The sequence below is a fragment of the Pipistrellus kuhlii genome, unplaced genomic scaffold (assembly GCF_014108245.1).
Source record: "Pipistrellus kuhlii isolate mPipKuh1 unplaced genomic scaffold, mPipKuh1.p scaffold_m20_p_57, whole genome shotgun sequence".
NCBI lineage: Eukaryota > Metazoa > Chordata > Mammalia > Chiroptera > Vespertilionidae > Pipistrellus > Pipistrellus kuhlii.
This window is the reverse complement of record NW_023425559.1, coordinates 931,589-956,844: the sequence shown is the minus strand read 5'-3', so window position 1 is coordinate 956,844 and position 25,256 is coordinate 931,589. Positions and strand designations below refer to the sequence as shown.

The following is a 25,256-nucleotide window of genomic DNA, read 5'->3' as shown; positions in this document are numbered from 1 at the left end:
GGTCTGCTCTGGGGACCCTAGATCCTGGCACGCGCCCACTTGGCCTGTAATTGCTGCCAGGGTTTCAGATCCCAGCAGAGGGTGTCCTCCGGGGAGAGAGGCGGGGTCCACCAGGCCCCCCTGTGCCCAGTGGCTGCAGGCAGTCTTGGCATGGCTCTGCCACAAGGACGGGCTAAGGACAACACGCCCACACCATCAGATCTACTTTTATTGGCCCGATGGGCAGAAGCATCAGGGCTCAGAGGCTCCAGCACCACTCAGAGCCAGGTGTGTGTGTGTGTGTGTGTGTGTGCACCCAGAGGGCTGCTGTGGGTGCCGGAGGGCCAGGACCAGCGCCCCAGGGGCGCCCAGTGTAGAGGCCTGACACCCAGCACGGCCCGGGCGTGGCCAGGTCTGCCTGGGAGCCACGGTCTCCAGGACAGGCCACAAGGTACTGGCTTCAGGGGGCGTCCGGGGAGGCCTCTACCCGTCCTGGCCAGAGAACCGGGGCGGTGTGGGGGCGGCCACGCCGGGGTGCTGCACCGAGGGCTGGTCCTCCTGGAAGCAGACCACACGGTCGGGGTGGGGACAGGGGAGGCCCACCCTGAGGGCGTCCCTGCCCCGGCCTCGGTGCAGGGGGGGCGCGGGGGCCAGGCGGTCCGGGCAGCTCACCCAGTCGGAGCCCCCGTCAGCCGGGGAGCTCTGGAAGTCCGCGTAGGCCTCTTGGGGGCCCTCCGGCAAGCCCTCCTCGCACTCGGTCAGGTAGTCAGACTCGTCTGGGCACAGGGGTCCACGTTGGTTCCCCGGGGGCAGGGCCGTGCTGCCATGGCATGGGCCCTGCCCACAGCCCACCAGGCCCAGGGTCCCTTGTTGCTGGGCAAGGGTGTGGCAGGGACGCGCCCCAGCACCCTGGCTGTGGGCACACGTCCTGGCGTCCGACTCACCATCCACCACGGCCACCTTGGCGGGCTCGATGCGGGACACGATCTCGGCGAGGTCCGTGAAGGAGGCGTTGGGGCAGGTGAGGACCTGGGGAGGCGGCCACACCTGGGCACAGGCACTGCGCCCAGCCAGGCCCGAAGCCCACCCCTGGGCCCTGTTTCCCCCCCCACCCCCGGGGGCCTGGCTTCTGAGGATCCCCAGCCCCTGGAGTGGGGGGGGGACGTGAGAGATGGGCAGAGTCCTGTGCAGACCCCCACCCAGACCCCCACCCTCTCGAAAGGGGTGGGGAGGGATGGGGCAAGGGGCAGGGCACAGAGAGGCGAGGAGACAGCCCCAGGCCTGCTGCCTTCGACTCCTCTGGCCACGGCACGCGGCAGCTGAGGGTGCTCTGGTGCTGCTGGCTGCAATCTCAGATTCGGGGGTCGGGGCTGGGGGGTGGGGGGACAGGTTGCAGAAGAGGGACGGCAGAGGGCGCCGCTGGGCACTCACATCAAAGGCCTTCATCTTGCTTGTGCCCTGCCGGTCCTGCAGCATCTTCTCCAGCACCCCACTGCGCCTCCAGATGTCAAACACCGTCCGGCCGTGCTGGTACCCCACCTCCTGCACACAGGGGCCGGCCTGGGTGTGGGACCACCTCCTGCTCTCAGAAGGGCAGGGGCTGGGGAGGAAGCAGCCAGTGCTGCGGGGTGTGTGCGGGGTGTGTGTGTGTGTGTGTGGTCAGGGCACAGGCCAGGTGGTGGATCCCATAGAGGGCTTGCAGGAGGCAGCCGATCAGTGACTGTCTCTCCTCATTGATGTTTCTCTCTCTCTCCCTCCCTTCCTCTCTGAAATCAATAAAAGCGTTTCTTTAAAAAGCCAGACACAAGCCCAGCGGGCCCAGGGCCCCGCTCCCGCCCTCCGCACTCACGCAGATCTCGGCGAACTTGCCGAAGTCCAAGGTGCTGTAGCTGTCAATGGGCGGGCGCAGGTACTCGCAGTAGTCGCTGTTGCGCACCTCCTCCAGCTGCCGCACGCAGCACACGTAGGCCAGGCGCGTCTGGATCTCTGCCATGTTCAGCACCTACCATCACCAAGGCCTCACTGTCCCCTGGGCCCTGCCCTCCAGCCCCAGGGCAGCAGCTCTGCTTGGCCGTCCTCTCCCAGCGCTGGCTGCCTGGCGGGGAAGGCACTGGGACCCAGGAGGCAGGGGACGGCCTGCCCGCCCAGGGCTGCGCCCACCTTCACTTTGGTGGCCAAGGGGTTCCAGCGCTTCCACAGCAGCCACCACCCCGACAGCGCATCGCCGTAGTTGGTGAGGTCCGTCTCGTCCCGGCTGCCCACGTCGATGGCAATCACCACCTTTGCCCCCATTGACCTGGCCACGTCCGCTGGGACGAGGAGACACGGTCGCTCTGGGTGGTCACCCCGGGACAGGAGCCGGAGCCCAGGCCGGGCAGAGCCTGCCCAGCCCTCCCGAGGACCGTGGAGCACACAGACTGCCCAACGGGGGCAGGTGCGCCGAGGGCGGGCCCCCCCAGCCCCTGCGGCTCAGCTCCTACGGTGGGCACAGCGGGAGCTAAGGGCCCCCGCCTCTCCCTGGCCCGTTCTGGGAGCTGCTGAGCTGACAAACGGAGCCATATGCTGGGCTGCGGGGCGTGTGCGTGTGTGCGGTGCGTGTTCCCTGCTCGCAGCCAGACTGAGCGCCTGGCCCCGGTGGGAGGAAGTGTGCAGCGGCCGAGCGGAGGCGCCGGGAGGCCGTACCTGGGAGGTTGTTGATGTAGCCCCCGTCCATCAGCAGGTGGCCGTCCTTGGGGTCGCAGAGCGGGGGCATGTAGCCCGACAGGGACATGCTGGCGCGCACGTATCTCCACAGGGAGCCTGGAGGGGCCGGGGGCGGAGGTCCGGCCATGCCCAGGAGGCAGCTCTCCGGACCCTCATCCCTGCCGCACCCTTGCCGCTGCCTACGAGGGGCCCTGCGCAGGCTGGGCCCGCCTCCTGGACATCCCACCTGAGGCCCAGAGCCGCGCTCCGCGTGTCCCGCCTTCCTGGTGCAGCCCCTCCCGCCCCCAGAGACGCTGGAGCAGCTCCAAACGTGCCGCCTTCAGGCCGGCTCCTCCTGCGCCTCCCACTCGGGCTCCTGGTCCCTCCCTGCCGCCCTGCCGTGTGCGGGCCATCTCTGTGGGAGCCGTGGGGGCCGGCGCTCACCGTCTGTGTGCACCCGCATGGCCGAGGCCGAGATGTCCGTGGTGATGGTGAAATAGGGGATCCACAGGTCCTGTGGGGAGGGGGAGGGGAACAAGTGGGGTGCGGGAGGGGGAGGAGGGGTGGGGGAGGTTGAGGAAGGGTGGGGGAGGTTGAGGAAGGGTGGGGGAGGGTGAGGAGGGGTGGGAAGGATGAGGAGGGTGGGGTGAGGCGAGAGGAGGGTGCAGCACCTCGATCTGCCGGTCCTTGAAGACTCTGCAGATGCTGCTGTTGAAGCCGGCCCCCGAGAACATGGAGGTGATGGGGTAGGTCAGGTCCAGCATCGTCTTCATCATTGAGGACATGTCCTGGGGGGCAGTGAGGCTGGTGGGAAGGACCACCCCCTGGGAGCACCCTCTGTCTGGCTGTGCTCCCAGACAGAGCGGAGCTGCCGGGGGCACCTTGGGGTGCGTCTCAGGGAGCGGGCGCTGTGCCTGAGCGGCTCGCAGGGAGGTGCTGTGGGGACTCCGCTGACCTCCCTGGTGTCTCCCCTGGAAACTGATGAATGCACCCCCACCTCCACCCAAACCTCACACCAGGCAGCACCGGCCGCTCAGCCACGGCCAGGCCCAGGGCCCAGCCCCGGGCAGCTCGGAGGAGCTGGCCTTCAGCTGCCATCCTGTCCGTCCCCCAGAACCCCAAAGCGCTGGCTGGGCTCCCGGGGCCCGCCTCGTGTTCAGCGGAACTGTGGGTACAGTGAACCTCGGTAAACGGAGACCAGGAACCAGCACAGCCAGCCCCTCCGGGGTGTGCCGCACCCTGTGCCCCCTGCCTCCGGCGGCCGCGGGGACCAGCTGGCTCCAGGGGCCCACCTCCGTCCACTGCTTGGCCCGGATGCGAATCTGGCTGTAGCTCCGCTCCTCGGCGTACAGGGCGCCCATGAAGGCCCCGATGGACGTGCCCCCGACCATGTCCACGGGGATGCCGCACTCCGCCAGCGCCCGGATGACGCCTACCTGGGCGCAGCCTCTGCCACGGGAGCAGGGACAGGAGTGAGTGCCGGCGCCGCCGTGCCACCACTGCCCTCCACGCCCGGCTCGCTCCGAGGAGACGGGCACCATTAGGCGCTCCTGCACGTTCTGGAATCTGGAGGGACCGCGGTCAGCCCGTGCGCCCGGCCGGCCGTGTGCAGGACGGGGTCTCACCGTGCCCCGCCTCCGCCCAGCACCAGCGCGATGGCGTTGCCCGTCAGCACCCGGGCCAGGCGGGAGAAGTCCGAGTGCCGGTCCGGGGGCCGCTGGAAGAGCCGCTCGTACATCTCCACCTGCAGAGGCGGAGGGCGCTCCCACCTCGGCTCTGTCTGTTGTCCGTCACCACCCTGTCCACACCTCACTGACCCCGCCAGCCCGCGGCCAGGTGCTTGGGCAGGGACTCGGGGGCGTGGACGCAGCTGTCCGACATGTCCCTGAGCGGGGCCAGCAGGCTGGGACGCCCGGCGGGCTCCGTGCTCCCCCGGCCCCCGCCAAGGCCCCCCGGGAAGAGGGCTCGGGGTCTGCACGGCCTCTGCCTGAGGCAGGAGGCTATGCCGACCGAGGCCACCAAGACCCCCAGGAGCCTCAGCTCACGCCGGACCCTCACCAGCCGGGGCAGGCTGCGCCTGGAGAAGACGCGGCGCGGGCAGCACAGGTGCAGGTGGCCGGAGCACCAGCCGCGCATGTTGAGCCACTCGACGGTGCGGGCGGGCGCCGGGCCGTCCTCCCGGTGCAGCAGCACCAGCTGCTTCTGGGCGCGCACGGCCGAGCTCTCCAGCATCCGCTCCAGCTGAGGGCAGAGCTGGGTCAGGGCCCGAAGCCAGGACGGGGCTGCCCAGAGGCCCCGCGCTGACCCCCGCGCTGACCTCCGCGCTGACCCCCGCGCTGACCCCCCGTACTGACCAGGCAGCACCCGGTCCCGTGACCAGCAGGGCTGCGGGCCTCAGCCCCTTGAACCTTCTGGACAATGAGTTCTGCAAAGGCCCCCCCCCCCCAGGGAGCCACTCCCTGCAGGGCAGGAGCCCCGAGGCCGCAGGGCCAGGGGTGACTGAGGTGGGAGCGGCGTGGGCAGAGGAAGGGACAGCGAGGCTGCCGCCGGAGGGAGGCCAAGTGGCCGCTTCCCGCCGTGAGGCCTGGAGGCCGCGCCGGCCTGGTGAACGGAAGGCGCCCACCCTGGGACCAGGGGGCCCATGTCAGGAAGTGACGTCCCGGCCCAGGGACTGGGACAGGCAGGTGGGGCTCACCCACCGCGAGGTTCAAACGGTAAGAACCAGGGTGCCATTCACACAGGCCAGGCCTGCGTCCAGCTCACACGCGGCTAGTGTGCGACGGGCAGAGGCGCCAGCTCCACAGGAGCCATGAGGAGGGGAGGGGCCTGGGGGGGAGGGCAGGGACCGCAGATGCTAAAACTACCACTGAGGTCAAGATCTGGGTGTGGCCGAGACCGATTTGGCTCAGTGGTGGAACGTTGGTTTGCGGACTGAAAGGTCCCGGGTTCGATTCTGGTCAGGGGCATGTACGTTGGTTGTGGGCACATCCCCGGTGAGGGGGGTGTGCAAGAGGCAGCTGGTTGATGTTTCTCTCTCATCGATGTTTCTAACTATCTCTCTCCCTTCCTCTCTGTAAAAAAATCAATAAAATATATTTAAAAAAAGAAAAGAAAGATCTGGATGTGGCTCCTTTGTCCATTCCTGAAACATTGCGTTAAAGGAGAGAGCAGCAGAGGGAGGGATCTGAGGAGAGCATGGCTGCCCCAGCCCCTGCACGCCTGACCAGCAGCCCTGGGACCCGGCCCGCAGTCCCCGCCCTGCCCACCCCCCACGCACAGCCCTGCCTGCAGCCCCCGCCCTGCCCACCCCCCACGCACAGCCCTGGGGCAGTGCCAACCATGCCCACCCCCCACCCACAGCCCTGCCTGCAGCCCCCGCCCTGCCCACCCCCCACGCACAGCCCTGCCTGCAGCCCCCGCCCTGCCCACCCCCCACGCACAGCCCTGGGGCAGTGCCAACCATGCCCACCCCCCACCCACAGCCCTGCCTGCAGCCCCCGCCCTGCCCACCCCCCACCCACAGCCCTGCCTGCAGCCCCCGCCCTGCCCACCCCCCACGCACAGCCCTGCCTGCAGCCCCCGCCCTGCCCACCCCCCACGCACAGCCCTGGGGCAGCGCCCACCTCGCCCACCCCCCATGCACAGCCCTGGGGCAGCGCCCACCTCGCCCACCCCCCACGCACAGCCCTGGGGCAGCGCCCACCTCGCCCACCCCCCACGCACAGCCCTGGGGCAGCGCCCACCTCGCCCACGCTGGGCTCCTGGTCGCCCAGGCCCACGATGAGGATGCAGTCGGCCTGCCGGATGCAGCGCTGGGTCCAGGGCGTGAGCGAGCCGTCCGCCTGGTAGAGCACGATGCGGTGGATGTCCTCCTGCTGCCCCAGCCAGCTGGACAGCCGGTACTCGTGGACGCTGCACGGACGGCACACGTGGGGCAGGCGCACGGGGGGCGGGCGCACGGGGGGCGGGCGCACGGGGGGCAGGCATACGGGGGTTAAGACATACGGGGGTGCAGACATACGGGGTGCAGACATACGGGGGTGCAGACATACGGGGTGCAGACATACGGGGTGCAGACATACGGGGTGCAGACGTACGGGGGTGCAGACGTATGGGGGTGCAGACGTACGGGGTGCAGGCATACGGGGGTGCAGACATACGGGGTGCAGGCATACGGGGTGCAGGCATACGGGGTGCAGGCATACAGGGTGCAGGCATACAGGGGTGCAGACATACAGGGGTGCAGACATACAGGGGTGCAGACATACGGGCTGCAGACATACGGGGGTGCAGACATACAGGGTGCAGACATACGGGGGTGCAGACATACAGGGGTGCAGACATACAGGGTGCAGACATACGGGGGTGCAGACATACGGGGGTGCAGACATACGGGGGTGCAGACATACAGGGGTGCAGACATACAGGGTGCAGACATACGGGGGTGCAGACATACAGGGTGCAGACATACAGGGTGCAGACATACGGGGGTGCAGACATACAGGGTGCAGACATACGGGGGTGCAGACATATGGGGTGCAGACATACGGGGTGCAGACATACGGGGTGCAGACATGGGAGCACACGTGGGGGTGAAGACATGGGGCGCAGACATGGGGGCAGGCCTCAGGGCGCACAGACACGGGCCGTCTCGGGCTGTGCTCAGCCGTTGCAGCCAGCGGTGCCTCTGCAGCTGTACCTGTCCAGGGCGGCCGAGCCGAGGCGCTGCTTGATGTTGTCGCTGGTCAGCAGCAGCACGGGGCCTGGAAAGCACCTGGTGGTGGGAAGCTGCCCCTCCCGGACAGCCAGGCTGCCACAGGGGAGCCAGCCGACCCAGCAGGCAGCACGGCCCCCAGAGGTGGGCTCCGAGGCCACCAGCAGCTTTGCGTCTCCCAGGACCGAAGTGCCTGTGGCCGGGCAGGTGAGCGCTCAGGCAAAGTGGGAGGACTGCACTGCTCAGGGCTCGCCAGGCACAGGGACAGGGGCCTCTCTGACCCTCAGTCTCCTCCTCCGCCCAGGGATGGGAGCTCTGCAGCACAGAGGTGGCGTGCTGGGGGCAGGGGACGCAGAAGCTCATAAAATGCAGGTGACAAATGCCCAGACCCAGACCAGCTGGCCGTGGCGGACAGTCACAGGCTAATGACGCACAACCCCCCACACCTGGGTCTGAATCAGCAAGGACTGCCACCTACCGTGTCTCAGAGCAGACACAGCTGAGGCCGCCCACGGGGAGGGAGGCTCTGTGGCTGGAAGAAAACCCCACCGCCTCACGGCCCCCCTGACACTCACACCAGCGGCCGCACAGACCGGGTCACACGCGAACCACAGGGAGACGGAGGCGGGAGGGGGCGGCCGCTCACCAATGGCGCTGAGGGCGTGCTTGAGCTCCAGGGCGAAGGCGGTGAGGGGCACGTCCTCGGCCACGGGCATGATGGCCACCGTGGACAGGTTGCTGGCCGGGTTCCCCAAGTCCCACTTGCTGCCCGTGGAGCACAGCCCAAACTGGTGACCTGGAAGCAGGGGTCGTGGTCGGCGAGGGGTGGGGCCCCTCTCCAGGTGTCATGAGGTGTTTCTGGAGGACACGCTGGCACCAGCAGCTGGGACGAGCCGAGCACCAGGACGCCTCCACCCAGCCCCCACAGAGACGCCCGGCTCTGCACCCCATCTCCCCCCGGGCTCGGCCCCAGGAGGGAGCAGAGACACAGAGAACCGTGGGGTCCCCTTCCTCCCGCCCTTCCCAGTGACCTCTGACGTCACCGTCCTCCGAGGGAGGGAGGCAGGGGGAGAGGGAGGGAGGCAGGGAGGGGGGCACAGGGTCTACGCGCTCTCTGCAGCTGTGCAGCCTGAGGCACGGGGCAGGGTCTGGTCCTGGCCACGGGGGAGGAGCAGGCACCCCCACGCTGGGCGGGCACAGCCCTCAGAAGGGCCCGAGGGGGGCGGGGGGAGAACAGGCTGGCTAGGGTCCGGACGCCATGTCAGCAGTGGCCCTGCCCCTGCCAGCTCAGGCAGGTGGGCTGCATCTGGCCTTCCCCACTGGGTGCTCTTCCAGGGAGACTCCCCGGGTCCCCAGTGCTAAGCAGACCCCAGTGAGTGAGGGGGACCCACCTCCCCACAGCCTGAGCCAGCAGAGGTGCACCCCCACTGAGGGGAGGCCAGGGAGAGGGGGGAAAGAGGAGAGGGAAGTCTCAGGCCTGGGATGAAGGCCTTGCTCACGGAGGTGGTGCCGGGCAGAGGGCAGGCCTGAGGGCGCTGTGCGGGGCAGGGGGCAGGGGGCAGGGGGCAGGCCTGAGGGCGCTGTGCAGGGCGGGGGGGCAGGCCTGAGGGCGCTGTGCGGGGCAGGGGGCAGGCCTGAGGGCGCTGTGCAGGGGGCGGGGGGCAGGCCGGAGGCGCTGTGCAGGGGCAGGGGGCAGGGGGCAGGCCTGAGGCGCTGTGCAGGGCAGGGGGCAGGGTGCAGGCCGGAGGCGCTGTGCAGGGCAGGGGGCAGGGGGCAGGCCTGAGGGCGCTGTGCAGGGCAGGGGGCCGGGGGCCGGGGGCCGGGCACTCACTGGTCGCAGGCCCCTGCTGCAGGCTGCCCAGGATCTTCTCCCCCAGCAGGTGGATCAGCCGGGTCACCACCTGGCGGAGAGGAGACCCCAAACCTTTAAGACATGAAACCAGCGGGCGCGGGCCCTGGGACCGAGTTTCCAAAGCCGGGGGATGGTGATCGGGTTCCCCAAGTCCCACTCGGCCCAGACCGGGACGTGAAGTGCCCCTCTGCCCGGCGTCTCCCTGTGTCCGTGCCCGCCTGCCAGTCACTCCGGGCAGCTCTCCTGGGCCCCAAGGGGAGCCCTGCCCACACGGACCAGCCGGCCCCGGGCTGCACTCCCTGCGAGGCAGAGCCCCTGGCTGACCTGACTTAAGAACTCTGCGATGTGCACGCATGTACGTGTACACATGTACTCACTCCTCACCGAGGACACTTCCCACTGATTGTTAGGGGACGGGGGTGGGGGGGGGGGGGAGACAGAAACGTCGACGTGAGAAACACATCAATTGGTCGCCTCCTGCACACACCCTGACCAGGGCCCAGGCCAGGGAGGAGCCTGCAACCAAGGTGCATGCCCTTGACCAGAATCAAACCCGGGACCCTGCAGGCCACAGGCCGACGCTCTAGCCACTGAGCCGCCCGGCCAGGCAGAGCGCTGCGATTTAGTGGGGCTGCTCCCTTCCATTTCTCCCGGGCGGGAAGAACAAGGCAGCGCCGCTCCACCCCACACGACCCAGCCTCTCCTCTAAGTCCTCAGCGGCCACTCGTTCTCTAGTGGAAAAGGCACGTTATCTGTTAATTCCCTCCTTCCGACGCAGCAGCAGCTCGGCCGTCTGTTTGCAGCCGACGTGGAGCCTCTCAGACAGAAAGGCTGCGTTCAGGTGCGTGTTAGGAACAGCTGGACCCGCTCAAACGCCTGCCCCGGCCGCCCGCCCCGGCCGGCTCAGACCCTCACCTGCGGGTACCTGCGCTTGATGGACGTCAGGGCCCCCGCCGGCAGCTTGGCGAGCTCTGAGTCCCGAACGGCGTGCACTGTGGTCGCTCGGGGCTGGCGGGTGAGTGTCTCCACCTGAGGAAGGAGGTGGGTGCCGGCTGCGCTCCCTCACCTGCCGCCCGGCGCCCAGGACACAGGGCAGAGCGGTGAGGACGCTGCAGCCAGGCCCCCCGAGGTCTGGAGACCTCTGACCCCTGGATTCCGCCTGTGCCGCAGCCCGGCTGGGGGCGGGCACACGGGCCCAGAAAACGGAACGCCACGGAGGCACGCCCTCCTGAGGCCACAGCGAGGGCTCCTCCCACACCCGGCAGCGCCCAGTGGGCTCGCGCCCTGGCCCCCCGGCGCCCAGCCTACCACACCGATGAGGTCTCCGCGGCCGTACTCCCCGGCCAGGCGCTTCTTGAGGTCGTCCTTGCGGATCACGGAGCGCAGCCGGCCGCTGAGCACGATGTAGGTGCAGTCCGACTTGTCCCCCTGCCTGCAGGGCGGGGGCTGGAGCAGGCAGGGCACCGCCGGGAGCCGGCGCACCCACCACCCGTCATGGGACGGGTCCACATGGCACTCGGGTAAGCAAGCGTCCTGAACGCCCTTAGTTCTGACGGACAGCTGGCGAAGGGGCAGCGGCGACCCAGGTGCACAGCAGCCCTCGCTCCGCCGAGGAGCAGGGCCAGCAGCACCCACACACACGCTGTGCTGCCGGCGCCGAGTGGCCGTGTCCCGGCCGGTGTGGGTTCGCTGAGCATCCGTGTGCGTGAGCACCGGGCCCAGCCGGCCCAGCGAGAGTACGGGCCGCGGACGCCCTGGGGGACCCCACCTGGTCTCCACCGGAGGCCTGCCCCCTCAGGCCCCCATGCAGCCCTCGCCCCGCCCGCACCCACCTGTACACGGCACGGCCCGCCTCCACCTCCATCCAGTCCAGGGCGAAGTCGATCTGCCGCACGAAGGACGACACGCGCTTCACGACCGTGTGCGCCACGCCCAGGACCACCGTCGGCTGCTTCCGCATGATCCTGCCGAGAGGCCCCGTCAGCCGCCCTCCCGCCAGCCCGGCACTGAGCGGACACGGGACCCGCACCCCTTGTCAAACCGTGGCTCCCACTCAGGAGCACAGAAGCACAGCCACCACCTGCCACCCGCCCTGGCGACCAGCCGCCAGCAGCCTCGGGAGCCCCGCCCAGCTGTCTACCCCACAATGCCCCGGGAGGGGGCACAGACCACAGGGGGCCGGTCCCGCTGCGGGCGCGGGGAAGGGCGCGGGGCGGGCGGCGGCGAGTGGGGCTCACTCGTAGAAGTGCGCCTTGGAGATGGACAGGAAGCTGCAGTCCCGGTTGGCCCGGATGGTGAAGATGAGGGGCTCGCCCGTGAGCACGGCCAGCTGGCCCACCATCTCGCCGGGCCGCGTCACGAACAGGCAGCTGTCCTCCTCGCTGTCGATCCTCCGCTGGTACACGTGCAGCAGCCCCGACACCACGAAGACCACGTTCACGTCCTGACGGGCCAGGCCAGGCGTCAGCGGCCGACAAGGTGCCTGCTGCGAGCGGCGGGCGGACCCTCCCTGCCGGCCCCCACGTCGCAGGCATGACGGGCCCAACATCGACGAGTGACACACGCTGACGCCAACCTCAACCTATCTGCCACACGTGACCTCTTCCCCACCTGCTCACCTGCCCTCGGACCTCATCCCTGTGGTCTGGCCAGGAAGGGACAGACCCAATGGACTTGGCCAGTGTGGGCACAGGCGTTTGGGGACGGCCGTGAGGGGACGGCCGTGTGGGCACAGCCACATGGAAACGGGTGTGCGGGGACGGGTGTGCGGGGACAGGCCGGTCGGCAGCTGGGGGACAAGCCAAGGGTGCAGAGGCCCTGGAGAGGGCTCCCCGGGTGACCCAGACCGGGTGCGGGATGGTGGGCGCCTCCTCCTGTGAGGACGGGTAACCCTTCTTTCCTCCTTGGGGGACAAAGCGAAGGGAGGGCGGGGAGGGGGGCGCGTGCCCAGCCGTGAGGACAAGCCCGGGAGAGCCCTCTCCGTGAGCGCCCCTCAGACCCAGGCCTCCGCTCACCTGGTCCCCCTGCCTGGACACCACCGTGCCCCCCGGGACATGAAGGAACGTCACCCGGCCGTCCAACAGCGAAGGGTCCTAAACAGAAACGTGGCGTCCGCACAGGAGCACCCTGCCCCCGGCCGGCTCCCTGCCCCGGCCGGCACCCTGCCCCTGCCACCAAGTGATGGCGCCAGCAGACATGAGGGCGGCCCACAGAGCGCCAGACATGCAGCCGACGCCTTTGCCACCCGAGGGACGGGTGATCGGTGAGCCCGTGTCTCATCCAACGCTCACTGCTGTGGGTGGGGCTGCAGAGCCCTGAGGGACGCACCACGCACAGAGCCCACCCACCACACAGAGCCCACCCACTGGCGGGTCCTGGCGCCATGGACAGGCGGCGCCCGGCCTGTGGGCGTCAGGCCGGAGGGCACCTACATCCAGCTTCATCAGGGTCAGCAGGTCCTTCTTGGCGGCACGGAAGATGGCGTCCGTCTTGGTGCTGGCCGCGCTCTCGTCCAGGTCGCAGTCCGAGTAGTGGAACACGGCGGAGGGCGTCTCTGCCACCAGCACACTCTTCTTGGACTTGAGGGCACGGACCGCGGTCAGAGGGAGGGGGCAGGGGACCGGGGTCACCGGTGGGTCAGAGGGAGGGAGCAGGGAACGGGGGACACCGGTGTGGGGTCAGAGGGAGGGAACAGGGGTCTCTGGTGGGGTCAGAGGGAGGGAGGAGTGAACAGGGGTCGCCGGTGGGGTCAGAGGGAGGGAACGGGTCGCTGGTGGGGTCAGAGGGAGGGGGCAGGGAACAGGGGACACCGGTGTGGGGTCAGAGGGAGAGAGGAGTGAACAGAGGTCACCGGTGGGGTCAGAGGGAGGGAACGGGTCGCCGGTGGGGTCAGAGGAAGGGAGCAGGGAACGGGGGTCGCCAGTGTGGGAGGGAGAGCTCGAGGGCACCACTACCTTGCTGGCTGCGCTCCCGGGGCGCTCCTCGGCCCGCAGGGGCACCCTGGCGCGGTCACAGGCCATGCGCAGGTCCGAGGGGGCACCTGCAGACAGAGGGAGACTCAGGGGTGCTGGCAGCCGGGGTGGCGGGGCCCTCACACCTGTGGACCGCGGATGAGTCTGACCCTGAGGGAGGCCCGGTGCTGGCGTGCCATTCACACGGGCAGCGTGCCGGCATTAGCCAGTCTCGGCCTAGACACCGCCAGTTCAGCCCTGGGCTGCCTCCGGCCTCCGGCCTGAGCCGGGCGGCCCCCACAGGTGCGAGTCCCAGCGGCGGGTCAGGCGCGGGCAGGCCAGTGGGCTCCGGCAGAGGCCCACGGAGCGGAACGGCAGCACCCAGGGGTCTGTGGGGCGGCCGTCCCTGGCGCCCACAGTCCTGTCCGCGTTGGAAAACCTCCACCTCAGCAGGGGAGACATGCTCCCAGGGAAGGGTGCCAGGCTCCCTGGCAGCGGGTCCCAGCCACAGGATGCAGGGCACAGGGAGGAGAGCGGATGAGCAGAGGAAGAAGTCGGGAGCGTGAGGGCTGCATGGGGACACGCGGGAAAGCCTCTGTGGGGGAGGCCTGGGGCCGCACGGCCGGGAACGAGCACTCAGGGCGAGACGGACTCCCGCCAGGAACTGCGCGGCCAGTTCCCACGGTGTCCTCCCGGCTACATTTCACAGCAAACAAGTCGGTTCAGCTACTGGCTTACGTGGATCAGATTCCAAAACGTTCAAAATAACGCAGTTTCTGCTCCAGTCGGCTCGGCTCAGGGGACAGCGCATCGGCCCGAGGACTGATTCCAGCGAAGGGCGCGGGGCGGGAGGCAACCAGCCAAAGTGTCCCTCTCGCCAGCGTCTGTCTGTCCCTCTTCCTCCCTCCCTCTCTCTAAAGATCAGTGGGAGATCCTCGGGCGAGGATTAACACAAATGAACAATAAAAATGGAAGTCACAGCTGACAGCTACTTTTCTCATCCTGATACATGCGTGTTTCTACTACGTGTTAAATACATGTCACGTTTGGCCCCAGCTGGTGTGGCTAAATGGTTCGTGTTGGCCTACGAACCAGGTCAGGGTTCAATTCCCAGTCAGGGCACAGGCCCAGGTTACAGGCTCGATCCCCAGTGTGGGGCGTGCAGGAGGCAGCCCATCCATGACTCTCTCTCGTCAGTGATGTCTCTCTCTCTCCCTCTCTGGAGTCAGTAAAAGGGCAGCGTAAAAAACAGTAAGCCACGGAACCACACCACCGGCTTACACCCGCCCCACGCCCGTGGCAGACATGCGCACATTCCGGCCGCCCGCCCACAGGAAGGCTGCGACCGCGGCACACAGCCTCCGAGGCGCGGTGTGCCTGCTGCCGGCCTGGGGTGTTGGAGGCGGCCGTGTGCGGTAGCCGGTTCTCACCTGGGGGGGCCCCAGCGGCCTGGTCGCCCGCCTGGGCCTGGCCGAGGTCGTCCGAGACCTCCTCGTGGACAGAGGGCAGCGGGTAAGAGTGGCTCCTCTTCAGCAGATGCCCGCCACTGGCTGCCCGGCCAGCCCCGTGGTCTGTGGGGAGGGCACGGTGAGGTGGGCCTCCGTCCCCCCAGCAGCACACGCCACCACCTCGGGGCTCGGGGGCCTCTGTGCACATGCCTCAAGGCCACCGCCGGCCCACCGCCCATGCCCGCCTGCCCGCCACCCGTGCCCGCCTGCCCACCGCCCATGCCCACCTGCCCGCTGCCTGTGCCCGCCTGCCCACCACCCGTGCCCGCCTGCCCACCGCCCATGCCCGCCTGCCCGCCGCCTGTGCCCGCCTGCCCACCACCCATGCCCGCCGGCCCAGGTGACGGGTGCACTGGGACAGCCTCGCACCAGGCCCTGCTCGGCCCGTCTCCAGGTCTTTCTGAACTGGCCGCCCATTGCCGCTGGCTGGGCACCGTGAAGGCGGTGCCCTTTCCTCTGAGCCAGCCCTCGGAGGTAGCCCTGCACACAGCTGCCAGCCTGGCGAGCGTCAGAACCCCACTGCCCTCAGGAGAGTGGGTCCCAGCCTCAGGAGGGGCCCAGCAACACGGCTGCTCTGCACTGCACGCCCCGTCAGCCACGAGTTTATCAAATCCAAGCCAAGGAGCCTCCCTGGTCAGTTTCTTCCCCAAACCTCAGCTCCTCCTGAGGTCTCAGATGACCACGGTCGGGGCTCAGAGCACAGTGCCCACCCTGGAACACCCTCTCCCCAGGCAAGACCCCAGCAGAGACAGGGAGGCAGCAGGTGACCGAGGGCCAGAGGGGAAGGAGGCCGGGGCCAGAGGGGAAGGAGGCTGGGGGCGGGGGGGAGGGGGCGGGGCCGGAGGGGAAGGAGGCTGGGACCAGGGGGGGGAAGGAGGCCGGGCGGGGGTGGGGGGGAGAAGGAGGCCGGGGCCAGAGGGAGAAGGGGCGGGGGAGAAGGAGGCCAAGGCAGGCAGAGGTCTGTCCTGGGCGAGTACCTGGGTCGCAGGACTCCTGAGGCCCCAGGGGCCGCTCCGGCCGCTCCTCGGGGCCGCAGCTCATCTGCCTCTTGGCCTTCCCAGCAGCCACACTGGCTACAGACACCAGGGGGATGGCCTGGCTCTCCTGGGCGCGAGCAAGAGGGGCTGCCCTGAGCGCCCGGGCGGGGTGCACCCTCAGAGCGGGGCAGCCAGGGGGGACTTGAAACAAGTTGCAGAAAAGGACAACTGGTTTGCTCAAGGTGACAGAGACCCGGCAAGCTTAAAACAACGATCAAAATGGTCAGAAACGGCAACACTCCTCAGCAGGTGGAGAGTAACGCGGGAAGCAGGAGGGCTTGGCCACGGGAGAGGGCGGGGCGGGCACGAGGTCCCATCTACGTCCGAGGCCTCGGGGGTGGGAGCCGGTATAGCCCACCTCCAGCCACCAGCTCACCCCCAGCCGACAGGAAGGGGGTCAAAGGCACCCGGGGAAGGAGGAGACAGCCTCCATGACGCCCTCCCAACACACACACACACACACACACGCACACACACGCGCACGTGCACTCACACGCGCACACACGCACACACACGCACACACGCACACACACGCACACACACACACACACGCATGCACACGCACGCACACATGCACACACATGCACACGCGCACACTCACGGGGTTGAAGAGCTCCGTGGTCAGGCCCAGGTAGTTGTGCAGAGCCAGGAAGGTGACCCGCTGCAGCCGCACCATGATGATCTGGACGACAGGGCCACGGGCCGTGAGTCCACCTGGGCCTTGAGAGCCGGAACCCCCCCCCCCCCATTTTGACAATCTCCACGGTCACCTAAGCGTCAGCCTCGGGCGGGAGCGCTGTGTCACTGTAAGCTTCCTACGAGCTAAAACCGCTCTGGCGGGAGCCGGAGGCCCGGAGGCTCTGGGCCTCGGAGGTCGCGAGCGTGGGCTTATCATGGAGCGTGTCCCCTGGTCCCCGCCTCCCTCCGCCCGCCTGCACGCACTGGGGCCCGCACGCCGGGCCGGGCCCGAGCGCCCACCTGCACCACCCTGACCAGCGTCTCCGGGTACTTCTCAAACACGCCCTGGAAGGCCACGGCGGGCAGCCTGAGCACGGTGGACGGGGCGGCGGCGCGGGCAGACACGGTCTTGTAGGGCGCGGTGTGGCCCTGCAAGGACAGGCACGTGGGCTCCCCGGCCTGGAGCTCGCCCCCGGCTCTCAGTCCCTCTGCAACGGCATGCCAGGCACCAGCCCGAGGGCCTCCCAAGGTGCACCGAGGGGCGCCAGCCCAGGAGGCGCCCAGCTTGGTGTTCGAGAAGAGGGTCCCCTTGGGTGCCCCCCGCCCTCTCTGCTCAGCTCGGTCCCGTCACCCTCTCCTCCCCCCAGTGCTCCTGCAACCGGCCAGCCCTCTTCTGTGCGGACGGGAGGCATGGCTCCTGCCCCTGAGGCGACACCGGGGACGCGGCCCGCTCTCCGGACGGCTGTCTGCCGGGACGGCCCGCTCTCCGGACGGCTGTCTGCCGGGACGGCCCGCTCTCCGGACGGCTGTCTGCGGGGACGGCCCGCTCTCCGGACGGCTGTCTGCCGGGACGGCCCGCTCTCCGGACGGCTGTCTGCCGGGACGGCCCGCTCTCCGGACGGCTGTCTGCGGGGACGCGGCCCGCTCTCTGGACGGCTGTCTGCCGGGACGGCCCGCTCTCCGGACGGCTGTCTGCGGGGACGCGGCCCGCTCTCCGGACGGCTGTCTGCCGGGACGCGGCCCGCTCTCCGGACGGCTGTCTGCCGGGACGACAGCTGTCTGTCGGGACGCGGCCCGCTCTCCGGACGGCTGTCTGCCGGGACGCGGCCCGCTCTCGTGACACTGTCTGCCGGGACGCGGCCCGCTCTCCGGACGGCTGTCTGCCGGGACGGCCCGCTCTCCGGACGGCTGTCTGCCGGGGACGCTGTCTGCCGGGGACGCGGCCCGCTCTCCGGACGGCTGTCTGCCGGGGACGCTGTCTGCCAGGGACGCGGCCCGCTCTCCGGACGGCTGTCTGCGGGGACGCGGCCCGCTCTCCGGACGGCTGTCTGCTGGGACGCGGCCCGCTCTCCGGACGGCTGTCTGCCGGGACGGCCCGCTCTCCGGACGGCTGTCTGCCGGGGACGCTGTCTGCCGGGACGGCCCGCTCTCCGGACGGCTGTCTGCCGGGACGCGGCCCGCTCTCCGGACGGCTGTCTGCCGGGACGCGGCCCGCTCTCCGGACGGCTGTCTGCCGGGACGTGGCCCGCTCTCGTGACGGCTGTCTGCCGGGATGCGGCGGTGCTCGGACCCTTGCTCCCAGGGCGGGCAGTCCCGCGGACAGCTGCTGTGGGCGGTCACACGGGCTTTCCGGCCTGTGTTTCTCTTGCTGGAGCCCCCCAGCCGTGGACCCGCAGACACGCTGCGCCTGGAACGTCGCACCTGGTCCCCATCCTGGTCCACATCTGGCCCCGAGTGGGTATGGGTGGGAGGCAACCGTCGATGTATCTCTCCGCCCTCCCATTCTCTCTAAAAACCGGTGGGGAGCACCCTCAGGCGAGGATCCTAAAGGAGGGTGCCCCTCCCGAGGAGAAGGCTGACGTGGGCACCCTGGTGAGCTACCGAGCAGGAAGGTCTGGGTGACCGTGTGGACTCTATTCAAAGGAAACTGTCGGGGGAGGCGAGGGGCTGAGCCGAGGCCGCAGCTGGCGCCCGGCACACACACTCATCCCCGTCTGCCCTCTGACCACGGAAGGTTTGGAATGTTCCAGGATAAACGCTTAGAAAGCCCAAGGTCACAGGACATGCTGTCCTGTCACCGATTAGACCAGCAAAACCACCTCTCAGACGGCTCCCAGCTGGGGAGGGAGGCGCGAGGGGGTTCAGCCTCTGTGAGGAGTGCGCCCCGGGGGCCCAGGACTGTCCTACAGACTGGACTCAGGCACACAGGTGGACGCCCATATGAGGCCAGGTGACAGTGGCCAGTGGACGGGACCCCCAGGGGAGCAGGGGCGTTTCCACCTGTGACGCTGCAGGCCTTTTGGGTCCTGGACCACGTGCGGGGGTGACCCCGTCCAAACACAGCGCTTAAGAGACGCCCCAAACCCCTGAGCAGCCAGCTCTGCCGAGATGCGGGACCTCGCGGGCCGCCGTCCGTGGGCGCTGCCGGGAGGGGCCCTGGCTGCCGCGGGCGCGGCGGGCACTCACGGTGATGACGTCCAGGATGCTGAGCAGACTGTGGACACTGTCGCCGGCCAGAACCTCCTTGACCGCCACCTCGGAGCCGTCCTGCACGTGGGCAGAGCAGAGCGGTCCACTGGGGGGCTTGGCCAGCGGGGCAGCGGCCTCCACCGCACCCTGCAGCCTTGCAGACCAGAGGGACGCGCTCGGAAGCAGAGGACGGGCAGTGCAGTGTGAGAACAGTGAAGCCCGCCCACCCGTCCGACCCTCGTCCAACCCCATCCGCACCCCAGAACAGGGCCTGAATCCCAGCAAACCGCCCTGAGGCCGCAGCCCCGCCGGAGGCTGGGGACCAAATCCACGTCCTGTCAGGATTAGTCATTCATTTTGATACATTTCCCACCGGATTAAAAGAGAAAGACCTGGCAACACGGGCGATTTCACACACACGCATGTGTGGAAGTGGGGACCTCTCACTGCCTGGGAGGGGTCAGTGCTGCTGACCCCACTCAACAAAACGGGTGTGTGCGTGTGTGTGTGTGTGTGTGTGTGTGCGCGCGCGTGCGTGTGTGTGTGTGTGTGTGTGTGTGTGAGAGAGCCCCGCCAGCGTCAAGAGCAGCTGCGTCCCATGTTGGGATCAACATGTGCCTTTTCCCTCAAAGTACTAAAACTTAAGAGTTTGCACTAACTTTTCCACGGAAAATGTAAGAAAACGCTGAGGGCAGACCTCCAAGAAACACACAGCAGGCGCCCCGCCCCGCGCTCCCGCCCCCCTCCCAAGTCCTGCCCGCCCCAGCTCTCACCGCGTCCTGGATGCAGACCTCCAGCCGCCCGTCCTGCACCACGTAGATGCTGGTGTCCGGCTCCCCCGGCCGGAACACGTGCTCGCCCTCCAGCAGCTGCACGAACACCATGTGCTTGCAGAGCTCCAGGAAGAGCGGCTTCTCGAAGTGGCCCAGCACCCTGTGAGGCCGGCGGGCGGCGGCGTCAGGGAGGGGCGGCCGGGCCAGCGCCCCCTCCCGCCCCTCCGGCCGGACGCAGCCAGCCAGCTCCCCGGGGCTGCGGCCTGGAGTCCCCATCCGGACAGGAACCCCACCAGCCGTTTCCAGCTCACAGCCCTGGCGCAGGGACTCTGACCCATCTCCAAGGCCAGGGGAGGAGCTCCTCCCGCCGGGGATGGGGCGAGAAGAGGAAGGAGGGGTCGGGGAGGGGTAGAGGGGACCTGGGCTTGCGACTCCCACTGGCTCCGAGGGCCCTCGGGCAGGCGAGAGTGCGGCACGCACGTGAACACACAGCAGAAACGGGTAAGGAGGCCCTCTGACCGCCAGGCAGAGCGGCAGGAGGCTGTGCTAAGCCTCGGGGGCACGGGACAGCCTCGATCGCCGGCCGGTAGCCCCCTCACCGGACGTTCTTCAGCATGTACAGCACCTCCAGGGGCAGGTGCGAGTTCTTCACGTCGAACTCCGTGAGGTCGGCCTCCAGCAGGGAGGGCGGCGGCTCCTTGGGCTGCAGGGTTGGGTACTCCTTCTTGAAACGCAGGATCCTACAAAGCAGAGACCCACGCCCTGGAGCAGAGCCCGCAGCTGGGAGCTTGGCAGTGACCCCTGGGGGAGGCCCGTACCTCTTGGCCAAGGACAGCACCTTGGTCCGCTTCCTCACCCGCTGCCGGGGGGCGGCTGTGCTCCCCACAAGCGTGTGGGGGAGCGTGGTCACCTGCAGAGCAGGGGAGGCCAAGTCACACCCCAAGACAGGCCGGGTCCGGGTCTCGGCCTCGGCGGTCAGCCCCAGCCCTCAGCCAGCCCAGGTGCTCTGGACAGTGACCCCCTCAGGCCAGGGCCGCCTCCAGAAGGCACTGTGGCCACCTCCTCACAGCCTCTGGAGCTCACCCTGCCCTGCCCTGCCCTGCCCTGCCCGCCGCTCCCTCCAGCCCCGTCTCTGCACCATCGCCTGGGTCAGGAAAGTCCTGCCCTTCTTCCCCAGGGTCAGGCCAACTGGGCTGCCCCGGGTGGGCAGTGGTGTGACAAGGGCCCCTGTCCTGGTCCCTCTGCTGCCCTCAGGACTCCCTCCACGTGAGGGTCAGCCCCAGGGCTTCAGCTGCTGTGGGGTGTGGGCCCTCCCACGTGTCCCCATACCCCTGGGCTCTCCGCCCCACACGCACCAGCCCCTTCAACCTGCCGGGGCCGTCTGGAGGCAGCTGCATGTACCCACACCAGGCCCGGCCCCTGCCAACAGCGGGTGCGGCCCGTCCGGGCTCCGAGCAGCCACCACCCGGGGGCAGCCCCAGCCGACCTCCCGCCCAGCACCTGACACTGGAGGCCGACCTCACGGAGTTCGACGTGAAGAACTCACAGGACCCAGGCCAGACACACACACTTGTCTGACGCTTGTTTTCTACAAGGAGCGCGGGTCCCCGTGTCCCCAGATGAACCAGGGCCCCTGAGCCTGACTCTGAGTACACGGGCCTCTGAGCGTCTGGCATCCTTCCCGCCCTCAGAGCCGGGAGTGGGCTCAGGCCACTGGAACCAGCTGGACCGGATGCTCATCCACAGAGAGGGGTTTCCACCCCATGGGGACCTGGCCCCAAATCCTGGCAGGACCGCCCAGCAAGCCCCCTCCCCCCAGCCTCACCCTATGCTCCCCAGCCCCCCAAGAGCCCCACCCAGGCCTCTCTAGACCCCCAGAGCCCCCCCAGTCCCCTCAATCCTCCTGGAGCCCCACCCAGGCCCCCAGAGCCCCCCGGCCCCCCAGCCCAGCACAGAGCCATGGAGCCATCCCGGCCAGGCCAGTGGGGGCCGAGGCCTCGGGGTCAGGGCCGAGCGAGGGCCGCAGCCAGGAGCCAGGCTACCTTCCTCATGATCTTCCGGCCGTAGAACATGACTTTGTCTCTCTTCCGGAACCTGTACTGCGGGGTGGGCTGCACCTGTCCTGCAGGGAGCAGAGTGGCCGCCTGAGCCGCGCCCCCCCCCAGCGCTGGAAGGGCAGCGTCCGTCCAGGCTGGCACCTCCCACCCCAAGGGGACCCAGAGACGTGCTCTTCCCACGAAAGGCGGAGTGGGCGAGACTGGAGAAGCGCAGACAAACGAGGACCCCGTGGGCCCACGGCTCAGCCCCGGGCTGCACAGCCAGAGTCTCCACCCACGGCCCCGGGCAGGGAGGGCGTCACCCGGACCTCCCAGTGCCCTCCCTGGGCCGCCCGAAGACATGCACTCACGCTGCTGGCTCCGCCGTCTGCGCACAAAGAGGACGGCGATGCCCACGAGGGCCAGGGCCAGGAGGGCTCCGATCGCCATGCCCGTCAGCTGGAGGGGGCAGACAGAGCGTCAGGCCAGCGAGGCTGCGCAGCGGCCCCACCTGACCACAGGCACCGCACGGGGGCGAGGGGCTGGCGGCGGGGCGCTGCTTACCATGGTGGACTGTGAGTGCTGCTCCATCACCAGCAGCCACCAGGACTGCAGGGCGGCGCCCAGGCAGACGCCAGCCTGCAGGAGGGAGAGCGTGGAGGTCAGGAAGGCAGGGCAGGCCCGGCAGAGACAGCGCTCGGGGTCAGGGCGGGGACTCAGGAAGGCAGCTCCCGTCCGGGAGCCAGACCTGTGTCCACGGCCGCCCTTGGGCCGGCAGGGCAGAGGGTGCCCCAGCCCAGCTGTGTGCACAGCATACACTCCACAGGCCATTAATGCGTCTGAACCCTGCACTCTCAGGCCCACTCAGCACCCTCCAGGCACCAGGACCTGAGCTGCTGGCCCCGGGCACACAGGAGCCCAAGCGCCAGGGGTGCCGGGAAAGCCCAGGAGCCACCTGGGCTGTAAGAACCTCAGATCCCAGCTCTCCTCAGGAGAAGAGAAGGCTGCTGGCCAGCTTGCCCCCCCATCCCCTCGGCTGCCCCAGGAGAAGAGCTAGCCTGGCTTCAGAAGTCCAGACCGGAGTGGGGAGTGGGGAGGAGTGAGCCGTGGAGAGCAGCAGAGGCCGAGGTGGAGGATGCTGCGCCCTCCCTCTCCCTGTCCATCCTTCCGAGCTCTGCAAAAGCCTGACAACTCTCGCTAGAAAACCACTGCACCTTGAGCAGAGCGCTGCGTCCGGACCTCAGGAGTGCCCCGAAAACTCAACCCCTGCGTCTGGTTCCTCCTGGCCTGACGGGGTGCTCAGACCCGGGGCCACACCCCGAACACCAAGCTCATTCCGTCCAGGGGCGGGGCGGGCGCCTGGTGACCAGAGCCCTGTGCAGTCCCCGAGGCCCCGCGCCTCCGACTCCAACTCCTCACGGTGACTGAGGCCAGGAATGACCCCGGGAGGGAGACACAGCCCCACTCGCTCCGCAGGGCCCGGGGGCCTGGCCCACGGAGCCCCGACTGGGAAACCACCCGGCTCCCTACCTGTGGGCCGGCAGGCTCCTCCTGCTCCATGGCTGCAAAGGAAGAGAGACGTTGGAACAAGCGTCCCGCCCACTGAGCCGCGGGGGAGCCTGCCCCGGGCTCCCTTCCTGGGCTCCCCTCCGCGGTCAGCTAGATGTTCAGCCCTGGCCGGAGGGCCCTGTGCACCCAAAGGCCACCAGTTTGATCCGGTCGGGGTCTGGGCACATGCCAGGTGGCAGGCTGGGTTCCCGCTCGAACCCCAGCAGCGGGAGTGCAGGAGACAGCCCATCGATGTTTCTCTCTCTCAAATCATTAAGAACGTGTTAAAAAGTGTTCTTTCATTATGTCTTCAGCCCTAGCCAGTTTTGCTCAGTGGGTAGTGTCAGCCTGCACACCGAAGGGTCCCGGGTTCCATTCCGGTGGAGGGCACGTACCTGGGTTGCAGGCTCCTCCCCGGCCCAGGCCCGGGCCGGGTGGGGGCTCCTGCAGGAGGCAACCTGTAGACGTGTTTCTCTCACGTGGATGTTTCCTTCGGTCTTTCCCTCTCTCTCTACTCTCTCTCTAACAATCAAAGGGAAAATGTCCTCCGGTGAGGACCGACAAGCAAACAAGACTGAGGTAAATAAATCTCTGTGTTTTCATTGGCAGGAGGACGGGGACGAACTTCTCTGAGAGGAGGAGCTGCCTTTCCGGAGCAGCAAGCCACGCCCCCTCCACAAACAGCCCTCACGTGGCTGCCCGGGCAGCAAGGGCAGCGGGCAGCTGGCCCCGGCCCTGTGCCTGCCAGCGGCCTTCCAAGCTGGCCTGGGCACACAGAGGGCACCCTCCCCAGGGGCCGGGCGTGGGGACTCCCATCCAGTGTGGCTGAGCCCTCCAGCGGGTGTGTGGGGTCCAGGGAACCAGCCCCCTCACCTGGCCGGCCCGTAGGAACGCGGGAGCCAGGGAGGGATTCTCTCCGACAAAGTCCCACCCAGAGAAGCAGGGAGCCGGCAGGTGTGGGGTTGTTGCCTTTGCTCACGGGGTCAAATGTCCTGTGCCCTCCCCATCCCGCAGGGAAACCCTTCCGGACCCCCTGTGGCCGGCTACTGCCCTGACCAGGCCGTCTCCCCACACCAACCTTGCCCCTCAGCACCAGCTGTCACTTCTGTAGGGGGACAGCCTGGGGCCAGAGGGGAGGGACCCCATGCAGAGCTGAGGGCCCTGGCACCAGGGTTAGGGGCCTACAGAGCCTAGATCGAGTTTGGGGGGATATCAGGTTAGGGATGTCCAGGGTTGGGGGATGTCAGGGATAGGGGTATCCAGGGTTAGGGGTGTCCAGGGTTGGGGGATGTCAGGATTAGTGGAAATGGCAAGTTAGGGGTGTCTGGACTGGCTGTGGAGGTTAGGGAACAGGAGTCTCTCCAGGCGTCAGATTTAGGGGGGCCACTGGGGTTCTGGGGGCACCAGAGTTAGGGAGGCGTCAGTTGGGGGTTTGGGGACATGGGGTGTCAGGGTAACGGGGCGTCAGTGCGACAGGTTAGAGGGTGTCGGTTAGAGGGTGTCGGAGTAAAGGGGCGTCGGTGTTACTGTGGCTTCAGGTTCAGGGGTCACGGGTATGGGGGCGTCGGTGTCACAGGGACATGGGTGTTAAGATGAGCGTTGGGTTTGGGGGCTTCATTGTTACTGGGGTGCGAGGGGCGACGCGGTTAGGGGCGCTGGTGTTACAGCAGCAACAGGTTAAGGTGTCAGAGTAACGGGGGCACCGAGTTTGGGGGCGTCAGGTGGGGGCACGGTTGGTGCCCGGGCCCGAGAGGAGCTCCTCCCAGTGGCCAGCGGCCGAGTGCGCCGGGCGCGGGCTGGGGAGCCGCGGGCCACCCCTCCCCGAAGGCCGGACGCCGGGCGCAGCTCGGGGCGCGCGGCAGCCACTCACCGAGCCCGCGCTCTCGCCGCCGCGCAGCGACGCCGGCTCTCCCCGCTCATTGGCCGGGTCCCCTCCGGTCCCGCCCCCTCGCAGGACCGCGGCTGCGCACTGGGCGCGGCGCAGCCAATCGGAGCGGCTCTTGCTGCGGCGCGAGGGGCGGGCGCCGGAA

At 68.6% G+C, this 25,256-nt stretch overlaps 1 protein-coding gene across 1 annotated transcript; it reads right to left on the bottom strand.

Moving 5' to 3' along the window:
• Positions 1–190: 190 nt before the first annotated feature.
• Positions 191–25,207, bottom strand: PNPLA7 (patatin like phospholipase domain containing 7). Its single transcript, XM_036416787.2, has 36 exons — positions 25,097–25,207; positions 23,209–23,240; positions 22,243–22,317; positions 22,050–22,137; positions 21,685–21,764; positions 20,461–20,552; positions 20,242–20,382; positions 19,643–19,802; positions 18,867–18,947; positions 16,701–16,829; positions 16,324–16,404; positions 15,663–15,789; positions 14,608–14,748; positions 13,181–13,266; positions 12,659–12,805; positions 12,242–12,319; positions 11,465–11,670; positions 11,060–11,191; positions 10,536–10,659; positions 10,143–10,256; positions 9,207–9,276; positions 8,022–8,171; positions 7,361–7,424; positions 6,405–6,573; positions 4,720–4,902; positions 4,287–4,405; positions 3,954–4,110; positions 3,333–3,449; positions 3,106–3,175; positions 2,662–2,778; positions 2,140–2,288; positions 1,829–1,981; positions 1,411–1,521; positions 924–1,008; positions 652–755; positions 191–537 (listed from the first exon to the last, which is right to left on the bottom strand). Exons 2-36 carry the CDS (start codon positions 23,236–23,238, stop codon positions 463–465), a joined length of 4,005 nt encoding a protein of 1,334 aa, XP_036272680.1. The 5' UTR covers positions 23,239–23,240; positions 25,097–25,207; the 3' UTR covers positions 191–462.
• Positions 25,208–25,256: the final 49 nt, after the last annotated feature.